The sequence below is a fragment of the Varanus komodoensis genome, unplaced genomic scaffold, assembly GCF_004798865.1.
Source record: "Varanus komodoensis strain SLA01 unplaced genomic scaffold, ASM479886v1 scaffold51, whole genome shotgun sequence".
Taxonomy (NCBI): domain Eukaryota; kingdom Metazoa; phylum Chordata; class Lepidosauria; order Squamata; family Varanidae; genus Varanus; species Varanus komodoensis.
In genome coordinates, this window is record NW_025336100.1 from 1,803,035 (window position 1) to 1,820,514 (window position 17,480).

General features: G+C 40.7%; 1 protein-coding gene across 4 annotated transcripts in view; it reads left to right on the forward strand.

The window, feature by feature from the left end:
* USO1 (USO1 vesicle transport factor) overlaps positions 1-17,480 on the forward strand; it is a 79,142-nt gene that overhangs the window by 39,715 nt on the left and 21,947 nt on the right. For all 4 annotated transcript variants that reach the window (XM_044447395.1, XM_044447396.1, XM_044447397.1 and 1 more), the window contains 3 exons: positions 7,956-8,066; positions 11,879-11,997; positions 14,480-14,661. In XM_044447395.1, the coding sequence (XP_044303330.1) occupies positions 7,956-8,066; positions 11,879-11,997; positions 14,480-14,661 (412 nt within the window). The remainder of the gene's footprint in view (positions 1-7,955; positions 8,067-11,878; positions 11,998-14,479; positions 14,662-17,480) is intronic.

Sequence of the window (17,480 nt, forward strand, 5' to 3'; positions counted from 1 at the left end):
AAAAAATATTTACAGAACGGATTAACCTTATTTACATTGAACCTTATGGGGGAAATTTGACTTGGCTTATGACCAATTTGGGTCATGACCAGTGTCGTGGAACAGATTAAGTTCATGAGCCAAGGTACCACTGTACATCAGAAACCAGTCAGATGTACACATGGGCTTCACCAGAAGGCCAGTACAGAAATCAAATAGACTATGTAACTGGAATTAGAAGATGGAAAAGCTGTATTCTTGCTATTAAAGCAAGATCAGGAGCAGATTGTAGGTAGCAACCATGAACTCTTAATATCAAAAATCAGAATCAAGATGAAAAAGATAATTAACAGAAGCATAATGCCAAAATATGATGGAAATAATATTCTAGAGGAATTTAAAGTATACATAAGGAAAAGACTTGCTATTGACTGTGAACCAGAAGAATTGTGGAATAAAATTGGAGACATTATTAAGAAAATGCTTTTAAAAGACAATTCCTTTGGCAAAGGAGAGGGGCTGGAGGGAAGCTTAGGTGGGTGGCAAACACCATTGCTAAGGGCAGGCAAGAAGCAACAGAAATAGGGTCAGAATCCTGAATACAATGTTTCAGCAATTATCACACAGAGACAGGAATTATTACAAGGACCACTGGAGAGAAGTGGAAAAGAATAACAAATGAGTAAAAGCAATGGATCTTTTCCAAAAAAAATTCAAGAAATCTAAGGGATATTCAAGCCTAGATTAGGAATGCTGAAGACAACAAGAGAACACACATTTTGACTAGGAAAAATTAAAGAGAAGGCAGAAAGACTATATGGAAGAACTGCATAGAAGAGCTAAAATGATGGCTGATTTCTTCAAAGAGGAATCCTATGAGGAAGGACATGCAACATTAGGAAGTGAAGTGAAAGCTGTTCTGAAAGCACTTGGAAGGAACAAAGCACCTGAAGCAGATAGGATACCAATAGAACTATTCCAAGCTGCAAAGACTAAATAGGTCCCAATCCTAACAAGAATATACCAACAAATATGGAAAACAAAACAATGGCCCACAGACGGAAAACATTCAATATACATTCTAGTCCACAAAAAGACAGATGCTTTTGAGTGCAGCAACTATACCACTAATTTCCCATACAAGCAAAGTGATGCTGAAGGTGATGCAACAATTTTATCCCTTATGAAGCAAGAAATGCCAGGCATTTAAGTTGGATCCCAAAAAGGAAGAGCCTTTCAAGTAAGACCTACTGGAGTGCACCAAAGAATTTCAGAAGAAAGTCAACTTATGCTTTATAGACTACAGCATAGCTTCTGTGGAGATCTGAAAGAAATAGGTTTGCTTAAACCCTTGGTTGTCCTGATGCCTCTATTATGAGGGCAGAATATGGAGAAACAGAATGATTTTCTGTGGGCAAAGGAAACAGCTCTCACCTGCGCCGGAGGAGGTGGGTGGAGCAGGGCGCACCGAGCGCGTGCCGGCCAGGTGGTACCACGTGGTGCAGGCGGGCCGGCAGTGTCCCGGGCGTTGGGCACACACACATTTGCTCTATATGACGCACAGACATTTCCCCTTACTTTTGAGGGGGGGAAAGTACGTCTTATAGAGCGAAAAATACAGTAATTGTTTGAGCTTGCCATCTGTATGTCACCCATTTCTGTATTTGAAAGCACTGTAGGTCATCAATAAATTACATTATGGGAGGTGAGTATCCTTCCAATCTTGTAATGTCAGTCTTTTAGTTGTCAAAATTACACACAAATTTGTTAGTTTCTGTGAAGCAGGTGAATATGAGTGTTTTCCATCAGTGAGACTGAGTGAGAACAGTAAAGACTGTTCCAGTACAAAATTGATCTGTGTAATAGCTGCCTCCCAAAAAGAGGAAATGATTGGACATTGCCAAAACATGTGTTCAGATGAAGCACTAGGTATATTACAATGCCAACAATTAACTGAATTCAACAATCCCTTATTATTATTAAGGGATTTAATGGTAATTTATTATGTACTATTGTATTTCAATGTATTTTATCATGTTGTAAGCCGCCCCGAGGTTTCGGCAAGGGGCGGCATAGAAATGTAATAATAATAATAATAATAATAATAATAATAATAATTTTTTAATATTTAAACCCTCCTGTGAATGCTGAAGGACCTTTCTATGTTGTTTTATTTTGTAACTATTATTTTCATGTTTTATGACTTTTATTCTTTGAACTGTTTTAAGTGTTTTAAGGTGTTGTTTTATTGTGTGAGCTGGCATAATGATGGCATATAAGTATGTGAATAGATAGATAGATGCAATTTACAGTAGACATGAACCTGAGTATTTTGCAGAATAAAAAATAGCCTAAGATCAATAGATGTGATAGATACCAAAACAGCAATCTATTAATTATTTTGTACTGATGCCCAGAGCAGATCTTCAAATTATGAAATATGCCAACAGTCTAAAAAGTTTGAGAAATAATGTTTATTTCTTTAAAAATAATGTCCACTGTCAAACTGTGTCATTTCTTATGATGCTTCTGTAAAACTTTGTGCCTGATTTTATGTTTAGCCTCTCAGTTTGTATGTGGCTGTTTGGTACTTTTTCTCTTGGGCTTTGTACAAGACTATTTCCTAGTCTCTTAACCATAATTAAGAAAGTCAGTGTCATTATGATTACTTTAAATGATTTGCCCCCTTGCTCCTTTTCTCTTACATCATTTCCAACTCTTAATTGCTTGTTCCCTTCCCTTTTCAGGTTTAGCTGTGATTAGCATTCCTTCCATACCAAGTTGAACATTAACTTTAGATAGCTTTAGATCAACATTTGATGCCGTGGTTAGAAGCACATTCCTTACTCTTACTTTGTATTCACCTCAGTTACAGATACGTTGACTGTACACTGTAATGTAACAAAATTATTAACCTACCAACTTACATCAAAAGTAAATATTCAGAGGTCAGTGAAGTTACTTTCACAAACTAATTTCACAAAAAAGTTTAGTTTTTTCTTCAGAAGTTTTCAATTCAGAATGCATGTCACACAAGCTTTCCAATTCCCTGCTTCCTTAGATTCATTGTGTACAGATGTTCTGTGATATTCGTTAAGAAAGCCAAATCAAAAATCCATCCAAGGACAGAAAGTACTTCATGACCTTTTCCTTTCTCCTTGACATCAACTAAGAAAACATAGAAATTCAGAAACAGAGCGAGTCAGAAGGGGTCTCCCAGGCCATCTATTCTGACCCCCAGCTCCAGCCAGCTCCACTCATGACATGCCTACCATGTGTGTGTCCAGTGTATCCTTGAACACCCTCACCAACAGGGCTTCAACCACCTCCTGTGGAAGCCCATTCCATACCCTAGAGGTCCTGTCAGGAAGTACTTCCGGGCATCCCAATTGAACCTTGGTTCCCTGAGCCTTGCTGCATTGGAATACATCCTGCCCTCCTCTGCAGGGGAAAGCAGGTCTCCAGCCACCTCCACCTCACTTACCTGTATGTCACCAACAGATCCCCTCGGAGTCTCCTCTAGTACCTTTAAACATTGTACTTCTTTAATACCAAGACAGCTTCAAGATGTATCAGGCAAACTGTTTTTTCCTTGTTTAAAACAAAGAAGTACTCAGTAGTCCATTTGTCCACCCCACTCTTTCTGCTGTTAGTTGGGGATTTTCATTTTGACCATGAAAATCAAAATCCCCCCCCCTTTTTTCTGTCTAAAAAGGGGGGGAACTATCTCTATAGTTCCTGTCTCTATAGTTCCCCCCCTTTTTAGACAGAAAAAACCCCCATAAATACAATCACAACAATAATAATGTAACAAGAACACAATAATTAAAAAACAATAAATGAAAGAGTGCACCCACCACCCCGGAGACCAATATTACCATCATACACATACTATACCAATTAAAAATATATAATATACTTTAATTATACCCATATCCCCTCCAGAAATTCATATAATCTTGATTGGGTTTGCAACCTTTGCCTTCTATCGGTACTGCTTTTACAAAATGTTCCCAAATTTCATTATATTCATTTGCTTTCATTAACCCTTTTTAATTTTTTATTTCTATCATCAGTTTATCATTAATTGCCATATTCCATATTTCATTATACTATTCATGCCTTTTCAAAACCCAATTCTGTTTCCATGTCTCTACAGTTCTTAGGAATATTGGGCCATATGCACAGGCTAGGAAGAATTTAAAAAATGGATTATGAATCTGACCTACTGATGACAGAGTTGCAATCCTAAGTATATTGAATACAATGAGATTCATTTCAAAATAAACCATTCTCCACCCCAATTCTGATCTGCAGTATTAACAGTGAACTACATTGCAACACAGCCCTCCAAACTGCACTAGAATATAATGGTGAACTACATGGCAGGGTTGTCTCTCAGCCCAACCTGCAAAGTGGGAAGAAAGGCGATGATAAAAATGCAACACTCTTGTAAGCTATTCTTTTAGCTTCAGCCTAGCTACTCTCAACTGTTTTCTAAATCACTCAGTGCCTGGCTTGAAATATGAGCTATACTGCAGAGCTGACATACACACATACCTCATTTTATTGAACTTCACTTTATTGCACTTTGCAGTTTTTTACAAATTGAAAGTTTGTGGCAACTCTGCATCAAGTCTATCAGCACCATTTTTTGAACAGCATTTGCTTACTTACTGTCTCTTGTTTCACATGTTGGTAATTCTTGCAATATTTCAAATTTTATTATATTTGTTAAGGTGATCTGTCATCAGTTATCTTTGATGTTCCTATTGCAATGTCATGATGATTAGCATTTTTAGCAAAGTATTTTACATGCACAGGGAAAATAAAAATTCATATCTGGCACTCAATCTGCAATATCTCTGAGGTGTGGCTGTATCTTTTTATTCTAGCTACAGATCCTTCAACATATAAAATGTGAGCAGTGAACATCATTTTATTTGGATTTTGTAGTAGCAAGACGATTTATTCAAATAGTTCACAATACAATATTTCAGTTGTTCTACCATGACATAGGAATCACTGTATTTATTTTCATAGTTCACCATGGGTTTACAAAACCCTTTATAGCACTGAATTTTACAACTTTTTCCAGTTAGAATATCCCATATAATTCTTCAAACTCTGGAAGTGTGGGGCATGTTTATGTACTGCTTCTGATGTAATCTTCCATTGCATTGCTCCGTATGTTATTGTAGATTAACAATTAGTGGTATTCAGTGTATGCCATTCCACAAAGTATGATGTAAAATCCCTGCTGCATTGGGATTCTGAAACATCTTCTGTTTATGATGCTGATATGTATATCTGGGTGTTGCAGCAGCTCAAAATTTAAGCAAGGCAACGATTGTGAAACTAATAGCAAACTTACACATTTCTAGGTGAACTGTAACAACGGACAAATTTTCCAGTATGATGTCAGAATGCTACTAGCCAAGGAAATTTCAAAGGAAAAAATGACTATGGTTTACATCTGGAAGTGAGGAGGAGAGAGAAGCCATAAATTCCTCCAGAATTCATATTCTGCAAATCTAGGTGTTTGAACAGTGGCATTTTTGGTTGTCAAAAAAGATTTGACCGTAGATTGTCAGTGACTCTCATTTTGAAACTGCGTAAAGATATAGCTATCACTGGCATCAGATCCAACCCAGAGGTCATTCTTTATTATAAAACTAAAGCAGGTATACCTGTGATAAGATAGTATCCACAAAACTTCCAAATTGGCAGTGGTGCTTTTTTCAAATACAGTGAACAGTGCCTGTTCAAATGCCTATATTGTAAACAAACTAAACAACCCACAGTGGTGTGAACATCCCACAAGCCATCTCTTCCTCACAGACCTGACTGTAGAGTTGATCAAATCCTGGGCTAAGAATAGATACAAAGGAAAGTGGAATAGGGCCTGCCATTACCGAATGAAGGGAAGATGTTACCTGACAGAAAATCACAATATTATTGTGATCATGTAACCATGTTGTCTGCTCTGCTTCTGCAATTCTAATATGTGGTGATTGTACTAGACTAATGTGTGCTATGGTTACAAGTTCTTTGAAATTTGTTGTCTCAGCTAATTCATAACTTGTGATTAATGCATTGTTATGTATGTTAATGGTATGTTTTATGTTTAAAAAACTGAGGTTCAGTTAGACCTTGTACACTATTCTTGTGTGATGTGCTGTTTACACTGCAGGATATTACTCCAGTGATTATCTCTTTTACACCTATATTTTGTTAGTGAAAAAAGGAAAACTCTCTATGAAAGTACTATTTACATTTGGGCTGGCAGCATGTATGTATTCTGTCACCTGAAATTTGGAGAAGCACAAAAATAATCCTTAAAAATGTATGCGGCTGCTGTCATATCTTAAAAGGTTCAGCATTAGCTAATTTTGATCTCTTTAGTGCTTCATAGAAGCTTCTGGCACCATTTCATTTGTGCTTTTAAATCCCCACCCCCATTATTAGCCCCACAGGGCTGAAAAGGTTATTCTTGGGGCAAAAATGGTTCCTAGCCTTTCAAAGTCACCCACCTCTTGTTTATATGCTAATAGAGTTATCATTAATACTATATTTCATTTTTCCCCCTTCTTGGCATATATTTGGCCTCAAAGCCAGATTGATAAAGTAAAATGTTCTGTCAGCAGATATTTAAAAATTAGTGTGAAACTGGAACCTCCATACAATGTGAATCCTCTTTCTTTAGTGGGTCTTCCTCTGTAGTCATTTCCTCATTTCTCTCAGAGGAAAGAGAAGCAGAAAATTGGAGTAAAAGACAACTGAGAGAAACTGCCCACTTTCTACTCTCCTCTTTATCCTCCTTTATACAACCTTTGCCTCTTCGGTCAGGACAAACATCATTGTTACATGTCATCAAGTTATCTCCAACTTATGGCGACCTTGTGAATGGATGCGCCTCGAAATGTTTTGTCTTTGACAGCCTTGCTCAGTAAGGGCTGAGGTTTCATTTGTGGGGTAAACCACCTCATATTTGGTCTTCTCCACTGAATCTTACCTTCTCATGATGTGCCTGAAGTACAACAGCCTCAGTTTGGTCATTTCTGTTTCTAGGGAAAGGTTTGGCTTGATTTGCTTCAGGACCCACTTGTTCATGCTTTTGTCAGTCCAGGGTATTTGCAGTCTCTCCACCAGCACCCTGTTTTCAATGCATCAATATTCTTCATGTCAGCTTTCTTCAGTATATGGTGTTTATACCCAAATATAGTGACAGGAACATACTAGATACTGCTTGTATTGCCTGCTTGGCAACCAATCCTGGCTTTTTAAAAAATGTATTATTCATGACCATAGGTCACAGCAGCTTTAAACCTTGCCTCATTGACCACAATTCCAGCTCATCCCCCACATAAGTCAGAACAAAAGCAATTGTCGTGCTGGCAGCATGTTAGTCACATTGCAATTATGGCTAAGGAGGGAAAGATTAAAGCTCCCTTCCAATATTTAAAAAAATACACAAAATTAAGCCCTAGTGTAGTTGCTAATAACAACGATTAAAGTAACATCTAGTTTTGATTTTCAGCTAGTCTCTCCTGCTGGCTGGTCAACAGCATTTGAAGCCTTCCAAGCTGCCTTAACCTCACCACCCTCTTTCCAGACTGATTCCATCTCCCTACTCATCTCTTTCTCTCTGACTCAGTGTTCTCTAATGACTGAGTATGCTCAGTCCTCAATGGGCTATTTTGTAGGTTGGCTGGTTGTTTTGGTATTTCTGTAAAACTAACATTTTCTCCAAGCCTCTTGGGATTGGATGGTGGCATTTTCTCTATAATAAGGCACTCACAACTAGCAAAATAGAGGAAATAACTGAATGGTTTCACTCAGTGAATAATTGTGGGATCATTTCTTGACTAGTATGTAAGCTTTCTGGGGGTTTTGACAATGCTTCAAAGCAGCAAATGTGTGAGGGAAACAGAAGCCCTGTAAATAAAATAGCATTTTTCTTTGTTTTATTTTAGGGAAGCAAAGTGCAAACAAGAGTTGGATTACTGATGCTGCTTTGTACCTGGCTGAGCAACTGCCCTATTGCTGTCACACATTTTCTTCACAATCCAGCCAATATTCCATTTGTATCCTTTTGAAAAATTAGTGGTTAATGCTTCTGAATTAAAGATAATGTTCTTTAAGAGCAAAAATTGTGCACCTGAGCCAAGACAGTGGGCTCTACACATTATGCAGTAAACACTAGTGTTGTAGTATAAATTGCTGTTACCTAATACAGTAAAACCTTGGATTGCGAGTAACTTGGTCTGCAAGTGTTTTGCAAGATGAGCAAAAAGTTTTTCTAAATTTTAACTTGATAAAAGGCAATGTCTTGCAGTACAAGTAATCTTACAATCCAGGTGAGGCAGTGGCTGTACTGAACCAGTGCCTGGCCGAGGTAATGGGCTGGATGAGGACCAATAAACTGAAGCTCAATCCAGACCAGACGGATGTCTTGTTGGTAGGTGGCTTGGGCTTCGGGGAAGGGGACCTGGATCTTATCCTGAATGGGGTTGCACTCCCTCTTAAGGACAAGGTCCGCAGCTTGGGAGTGTTCCTCGATCCAGAGATTTCACTGGAAGCTCAAGAAACAGCAGTAGCGAGGAGCGCTTTCCTTCAGCTTCGGCTGATTCATCAGCTGCGTCTCCCTACCTGGAGAACGACTGCCTGGCTACTGTGACACACGCATTGGTAACTTCCCGACTAGACTTCTGTAACGCGCTCTACGTGGGGCTGCCCTTGAAGATGGTCTGGATACTTCAATTGGTGCAAAACAGAGCTGCCAGGTTGCTGACGGGGACTGAGCGTTGTGCTCACATAACTCCAGTCCTCCTTCAGCTTCACTGGCTCCCCATTGAAGTCCGGGCCCAATTCAAGGTGTTGGTTATCACCTATAAAACCCTTAACGGCTTGGGTCCTGGTTACCTAAAGGAGCACTTAAGTACGTCTATACGTGCCCTCCTGCCACTTGAGATCAGCAGCAGAGGCCCTTCTCTAGGAGCCCTCTGTGAAGGACATTAGGAGGGTGAGTACCTGGAGGAGGGCTTTCTCTGTGGTGGTGCCCAACCTATGGAATGCGCTCCCCAGAGAGGTCTGCCTGACGCCTTTGTTACTTGCTTTTCGGCTCCAGGCCAAGACCTTTTTATTTAAATGTCATTTTAATTGTTGATTTTATTTATTGATTTTAACAACTTTGGCCAGGATGTCTCCAACTGTATTTTATTGTACCAGTGATATTTATTTATTTGTAAGCTGCCCCAAGGCTTAGGCAAATGGGGCGGCATATAAGCCTGCTAAGTAAGTAAATAAATAAATATTATACATGCTTTGCCTGCTGAGCATCACATCAAAACTGAGCACTGATTCTTCTCTCTCTTGCTGTGGGTGTGAGTACAGCATCATATCCCCCCCCCTCCCCGAGCGCACCCGCTTCAAATTTTTGTGATTAAAAAAAAAAGTTACAAAACGGATTAACCTTAATTACATTGAACCTTATGGGGAAATTAACTTTGATATATAGGTGCTTTTGGTACTGTCCATGGGGTTTTTATGGCAAAGATACAGAAAATTGGAGATACGAAGGGAATGTTTCATGCAAAGATGGGCAAGGACCAAAATGGCAGGGACCTAACAGAGGCAGGAGAGATTAAGAAGAGGTGGCAAGATTACACAGAAGAACTATACAAAAAAGAGCTTAACTTCCCTGATAATCACGATGGGGTGGTCACTGACCTCGAGCCAGACATCCTGGAATGTGAAGTCAAATGGGCCTTAGGAAGTCTGAGCAACAACAAAGCTAGTGGAGGCGACAGTATTCCAGCTGAGCTATTCAAAATCTTAAAAGGTGATGCAGTAAAAGTGCATCAGAACTACCAGATGTACAGGCAGGATTTCGAAGAGGGAGAGGAACTAGAGATCAAATTGCCAACACATGCTGAATCATGAGAAAGCTAGAGAGGTCAGTTTACATTCCAGTCCCAAAGAAGGGCAATGCCAAAGAATGTTCTAACTACTGCACCATTGCACTCATTTCACATGCTAGTTATGCTCAAAATCCTACAAGCTAGGCTCCAGTACCATGTGGACTGAGAACTACCAGAAGTACAGGCAGGATTTCAAAGAGGCAGAGGAACTAGAGATCAAATTGCCTACATACGCTGGATCATGGAGAAAGCTAGGGAGTTCCAGAAAAACATCTGCTTCATTGACTATGCTAAAGCCTTTGAATGTGTGGATCACAACAAATTGTGGCAAGTTCTTAAAGAGATAGGCGTACCAGACCATCTTATTTGTCTCTTGAGAAACCTATATGCGGGCCAGGAAGCAACAGTGAGAACTGGACACGGAACCACTGATTGGTTCAAAATTGAGACAGGAGTTTGGCAAGGCTGTATACTGTTGTCCTGCCTTTTTAACTTATATGCAGAGCACATCATGAGAAAGGCGGGGCTAGATGAATCACCAGTTGGAATTAAGATTGCTGGGAGAAATTTCAACAACCTCAGATACGCAGATAATACCACTCTAATGGCAGAAAGTGAGGAGGAACTAAGGAGCTTCTTGATGCAGGTGAAAGAGGAGAGTGCGAAAGATGGCTTGAACCTCAACATCAAGTAAACTAAGGTCACAGCATCTGGTCCTCTCACTTCCTGGCAAATAGATGGGGAAGAAATGGAGGTAGTGACAGATTTTATTTTCCTGGGCTCCAGGATCACCACAGATGGGGACTGCAGCCAAGAAATTAAAAGACACTTGCTCCTTGGGAGGAAAGCTATGGCAAATCTAGACAGCATACTAAAAAGCAGAGACATCACCCTGCCAACAAAAGTGTGTATAGTCAAGGCTATGGTTTTCCCAGTTGCAATGTATGGCTGTGAAAGATGGACCATAAGGAAGGCTGAGCACCAAAGAATTGAGGCCTTTGAATTGTGTTGGAGGAAACTCCTGTGAGTCCCTTGGACCACAAGGTGATCAAACAGGTCTGTGCTAGAGGAGATCAACCCTGACTGCTCTTTAGAAGGCCAGATCCTGAAGATGAAACTCAAATACTTTGGCCACCTCATGAGAAGGAAGGACTCCCTGGAGAAGAGTCTAATGCTGGGAACAATAGATGGCAAAAGAAGAAGGGGACGGCAGAGGATGAGGTGGCTAGATGGAGTCACTGAAGCAGTCGGCGTGAGCTTAGGTGGACTCCAGGGGATGGTGGAGGACAAGAAGGCCTGCAGGAATGTTGTCCATGGGGTCACGATGGGTCGGACACAACTTTGCGACTAACAACAAGTTCTTTGGATTACAGGCATGTTTCCAGAAAGAATTATACTTGCAATCCAAGGTTTTAGTGTATGTACAAAAGTTTCAAAATATATGGGTGCTCATCAACACTTTATACATTTTCCACAGGAAATGCCATTATACTACATCAACAATGTTTACTTCATAAAGTACCCCAGTATTATAGTATCAAGGATCTATTTGATGAAAATATATGTAAAAATACTTCAGGAAGCATTGGCAGCATAGCTTATAAACTGTCATTGGTTCAAATTGTGCACCTAGAAGATTTGATGGGAGGGGAGATGTTGTATTTCTCCAAAAAAAGTTTCATATAACCATTAAGCAAACGTTTTGGTTTCTAGCATTATATAGAATATGATGTTAATTATTGCAAAGAGAGCTCCCATACTATGCTAGAAGTGGATTTGTTGTCTTCTGTATAACTTGTATGAGTTTCAATTTATCTTAAAGTCCACTCACTGTATTTTATGTTTGATATACCTAGAATTCAGGTTGTGTAGTTTTGTTAACTAACGTTGTGACCGGTAATAAATATTTGCATTCAGTAATAACAAGAATTGATCAAACAGTTTTGTAATAATGATATACTTAGCGAAAGGTCTAGCTAACAGGACAGATAGCAGAAAACCTTGGAGAAGACGAGCAATTAGTCCAAGGATTGTGTGCTCTTCTACTAGGAATCTCCATTTATTACAATGACAACTCACTGGAGAATTATAAAAAGTAAGTAGGAGGTTGGGATGCTACATAAAGGTTGCACCATTCCAAGAGCTTTAATTAATCTCTTACATTATTCAGTAATTCATTTCATTTCTAAAATAAGCTGTGATCCATATTGTCTAATTTGATTTGCAGAACAGAAATGTGGAAACAGATTAGCTTTCCATTGTGATTAAGCAAACAAAAATTACTCATCCAAACCTGGAGTTATTTTTTCATTGGTTATAGACAGGGTTTAAAGCTGTAAGAACTACCTAGCAGCTTATCTACTGGAATTATGGACCATAGTTTCTTTCATAGAACTGAATGGCTCATATCAAATATCCAAGCTATAATGACAAGCATGTGTCATTGTGCAAATTATTTAATTGATTAATTGATTAGTAACATAGAAATGTAATAAGTCAGAAGGGGCCAGGCAATCTACTCTGACCCCTGGCTCCAGGCAATTTCACTCATGACATGCCTACCATGTGCATGTCCAGCCTATACTTGAACACCCTCACCACTGGGGCTTCAACCACCTCCCGTGGAAGCCCATTCCATTCCCTAGGGTCCTAACTGTTGTGAAGTACTTCGTGGCATCTGACTTGAACCTTGGTTCCCTGAGCTTTGCTCTTTTGGGATGGATCCTGCCCTCCTCTGCAGGGGACAACAGGTCTCTACCCACCTCCATGTGACACCCCCTCACTTACCTATATGCTGTCAACAGACCCCTCTCAGAGTCTTCTCCAGGCTGAAAATACCCAGTTCCCTCAGTCTCGCCTCATACAGCTTTCCCTGCAAAGCAGCCACCATCCCTGTGGTCCTATACTTGACCTATTTCAACCTACCTATATCTCTCCTGTAATGTGGAGCCCAGAACTGAACACAATACTCCAGTTGTGAGTGCACCAGAATTGTAAGGAGTGGCAGTGATACCACTCTCGATCTAGAAGCCACACTTCTGGCTATGCATCCAAGGGTGGCATTTGCCCTTTTGAGTGCCACATCACATTGCTGACTCGGGTTTAGCCTGCAGCCAACCAGTACCCTGAGATCCCTTTCACAAGTGCTGTTCTCCAGCCACTTGTCCCCTAACCTGTACTTATGACACCCATTCCTATGCCCCAAGTTCAAGATATTGCACTGACCCGCATTGAACGCCATTGTGTTGTCCCTGCACACATCCATAGTCTGTTCAGATCTTTCTGAATCCAGAGTACCTGCTCTTCAATTGTGGCTACCACCCCCATTCTAGTGTCACCTGAAAATTTGATCAGTGTATTGGTCCATCCCTCTTTCAGGCCATTGATGAAAAGTTTGAACAGAGTTGGTCCCAGGAAAGAGCCCTGCTCATCACAGGCCACCATCCCAATGATTCCCCACTAATAGTTACCCTCTGCTTTTGGTCTGTCAACCATGCCCTTATCCATTGGGCAGTGCATCAGTCTATCCCAGAACTCAATTTCTCAACCAGGATATCATGTGGCACTTTGTCACAGGCCTTGCTGAAATCCAGGTAAACCTCATCCACTGTGTGCCCTCCATCTAGCCACCTCAAAACCTTGTCATAGAATTCCACAAGGCTTGTCTGGCAGGACCTGTTATTGCAGAAGCCGCATTGTATGGCTGCTAACCTTCCTTCCCTGTCTAGGGACTCCAGAGCATTTCCTATTATGAGCCTTTTCATTGTCTTCCCTAGAATGTACAAGGCTAATCAGCCTGTAATTCCCCATATCCCCTCTATTCACTTTTTTGAATATGGGGACCACTGACGCCACCCTCCACCCTCTGGAACCCCACCTGTTACTCACCCATTTATTATTTATTAAACCTCAGCTGTTAATAAATTTAATATTTATTTATTTGATTTTTATGCTGCTCGATTAGCCATAGGCTCTCTGGGCAGCTTACATAAAGTCAGAACCACAATAATAACAACAATACAATAAAACAACAGAATCAGTAAAATTACAAATAATGCTAATAATAATTAAAGTTAAAATAAGGTAAATAAGATGATAAATTGATAAATTTAGGAACCAATATGTTTATTTTGGCCTTACCGCTTGATGACTGTAGTGCATTTCATCAGATGCTTGGAGCGTTCCTGTAAATTACAGGAATTTTGTTACATTTTGTTTTCATCTTGGTTTTTTTTTTCATTTTTGGCCACCTTGTGCACCAGTTTGGTGGAAAGGTAGGATATAAATACATTTTGTAAAAAAAATTCTGACCATTCTGCACTCCACTGAAGCAGTTCTCCCTGCAAGAACTGAAGGTATTGCCTCTGTACTTGACCATTTCATTCCCTGCTGCCTTTGATCTGATGTTTCCTCCTTGATACTACTCTAGATGTTTAGTCCTGTTCTTAGCTGTTCTACTTAGAAAGTAAATTTCTTTGTTAAATTGGACCTGTCAGGAGAGGGTTGAGGGGGTTGATTTAAAAAGCGTCAGCTTTGAGCAATTGATGATTGTTTAAGTAATTCTTTTTCCTACACAGAGAGAAATTAAAGCAGCTGATAGAAAAGAGGATTGGCAAGGAAAACTTTATTGAGAAACTGGGATTCATTAGCAAACATGAATTCTATTCCCGAGCAGCTCAAAAACCTCAGCCAAGTTTTTCTAGCCCGGACCATATGATGTTTGATCATGAATTTACTAAATTGGTAAAAGAACTAGAAGGTGAGACATTGAATTTTGCTTCCTTTTGGGAAAGATATAGTTGAATTGAATAGGGTAAGTTCTATTCAGAATTGTATTTGAAACTTATTGAATCTAAGGGTATTTTTAAAAGTTTTGCCAGTGCTAAAAATGTTAATATAATTGGAGTCAGTTTTACATAGAAGTTGTGATAAGTTTATTATTATTGATCTGTTTACATGTTTACATTAGGTTTAAAATTTGAGAGTGGTCTTAAATGTATTTAGTTGAATAACTTAGTTCTTCATCATGGCCTCTGTGCATCACACATATGGGTGCTGTGACTGCACTGTGCCTGTATGCGGGAAGATTCAAAAGCTTAACGATTTTGGCAGGAACTCCACGCCCCCCCCCCCCACTGTATAAAAAGGTGGAGTGCCCACCATTTCCCCAGTCTTCTTGTGACCGCCGTTCGCTGTGCCTCGAGCCTTTCGTCTCTTGCCGTAGATATACTTGCTGTTGTTCTAAAGCCTTTCTATTGATCTCTTTTCTCTCTCATTAGATCCCTTGTTAAGATCTCCTTTCCAAGTTACATTTCCTTCCCTCCCCTGTTTTCTAAGTTCTTCTAAATTCCCTTTTTCCCCTTTTCCTCAAGTATACACACACACACAGAAAAAAACCTATCTATCGTTACTCTTTTTCACTGTACTTTGCTATCCTCTATATCTCTCGATGGCTCAGCGTGCGGCTTTCCACAAGTGTTCCCAGTGCGGGGCCGAGATGTTTCCCACTGATCCACATGATCTGTGCCTTCTCTGTCTGGGAGAAGGCCACAGAATTGATAAGTGCGGCCATTGTCAGGCCTTTACTAAGCAGACTTGCAAAAACCGTGAAAACTGCCTGCATAAGTTGCTATGGAACGAAGCTCTGGCCACCTCTGACCAACTCGTGGCCCAGCCCGTTTCACAGCCCTCTTCCTCGGCTGCGCCTCCCTCTCACCCATTGGCTGATGGAGCGACTTTGTCGGAGGCCCAATGCTCCTTTCGCCCTCCTCGCAAACAAAAGGACAAGAGGAAACATAGTGGCTCAGATAAGTTCTCAGTCCATAAGAAGGCCAAGAAAGACAGGGTGGACAAGCCGGCCTGTAAACTGAAGAAGGCCGACCTGCCACATCTCTGAGACTCGGGATTGTCTGCTCCATTGTTTACTTATTTCATTTGCTGATACCAACCACTTCGCCTCTCAGTCGGCTTCCATTGAGAACATTCTCCAATTTCTTCTGTTTCTACATCAGACTGGACTGAAACCTTCCTTCATTAAGTCCTACATTGCAGCTATTTCGCATTGCTGTGGCCCAGTTTCAGGTTGTTCGGTGTTTTCCCATGTCCTTGTCCAACGCTTCTTGAGAGGATTACAGAATCTCCAGCCACCGGTTCGATCGGTCATACTGACATGGAGCCTTTCCATCATTCTGGAAGCGCTCACTAAGCCTCCTTTCAAGCCTTTAGCTACTACCAACTTGCGTCTACTGTCTTGAAAGACAGCTTTCCTCGTAGCCATCACATCAGCCAGGAGGACTAGTGAACTTTGTGCTCTTCGTATCGACCCCCCTTACCTCAACTTCCACAAGGAGAAAGTTGTTCTCTGCACTGACCCGGCTTTCCTGCCAAAGGTTGTTTCGTCATTCCATGTCAATCAGGACATTGTCTTACTGTCTTTCTTTTCTATGCCTTCGACTTCAGTGGAACGCTCATTACATTTGCTTGATGTTCGTCATTGCCTAGCTTTTTATCAATCCCAGACTGAGTCCTTTAGGAACATGAAATGTCTCTTCATCAAATATTCTGAGCATGACAAGAGCTCCCCGATCGGGTCTGAAAGGCTCTCTAAATGGATCGTCCAAACCATTGAGCTTTCTTATCTGCTCTCCAAGTTAGAGTTGCCTATAATGCCCAGAGGCCATTCCACAAGAGCTTTTGCGGCCTCTCCTGCCTTCTCTGCTGGCATTCCACTACATGACATTTGCAAAGCGGCCACCTGGACTACCCCTTGCATGTTTGCCAAGCATTATCGCCTAGACTGCCCCTTCGGCTGCGCAGTCCTCTTCAATGATGACACCATCACCCCTCCAGATGTTAGTAAGGTTACTAATCACCATATGTGTGATGCACAGAGGCCACGATGAAGAAAGGCAGGTTGCTTCCATGTAACTGTCATTCTTTGAGTGGCCATCTGTGCATTTACAAAAGCCACCCGCCAGCCCCACTCGGTGTCGGTGACCGGGTTTATTGATCAGCTTGGCTATGCAATTGCATGTTTCCATATTTACCTCATGTGCCTCATTGAGAGCACATTTAATTATGATATGAATGTGTAGTGCTTGCAGCCTCTACTTGGGAGTGAATGGTCGGTCTTCAGTAGACGGGGGAAATGGAGGGCACTCCACCTTTTTATACTGTGGGGGTGGGGCGGAGTTCCTGCCAAAACTGTTAAGCTTTTGAATCTTCCTGGCTACAGGCACTGCACAGGCACAGCACTCATATGTGTGATGCACAGATGGCCACTTGAAGAATGACAGTTATAGGTAAGCAACCTGCCTAACTCAGTAAACCTACTTCAGGTAGGAGGCAAAGCTGTTTCAATTGTTTGGAATTCAGGGCATATTTCATTCCTTTCTGCATCTAAGCACGTATTCTGCCATTCCCTTTTTATCATGATATATACTTAATTGTAAAATGTGTTGTTATGTAAAAGGGTGTGATGTTACTCCTGCACACCCTAATTTACAGGAGTAACATTAAGTAACAGGAGGTGACCAATTTAGTCCGTTCATCACCCAGACAAGCAGCAGCAGGGAGCAC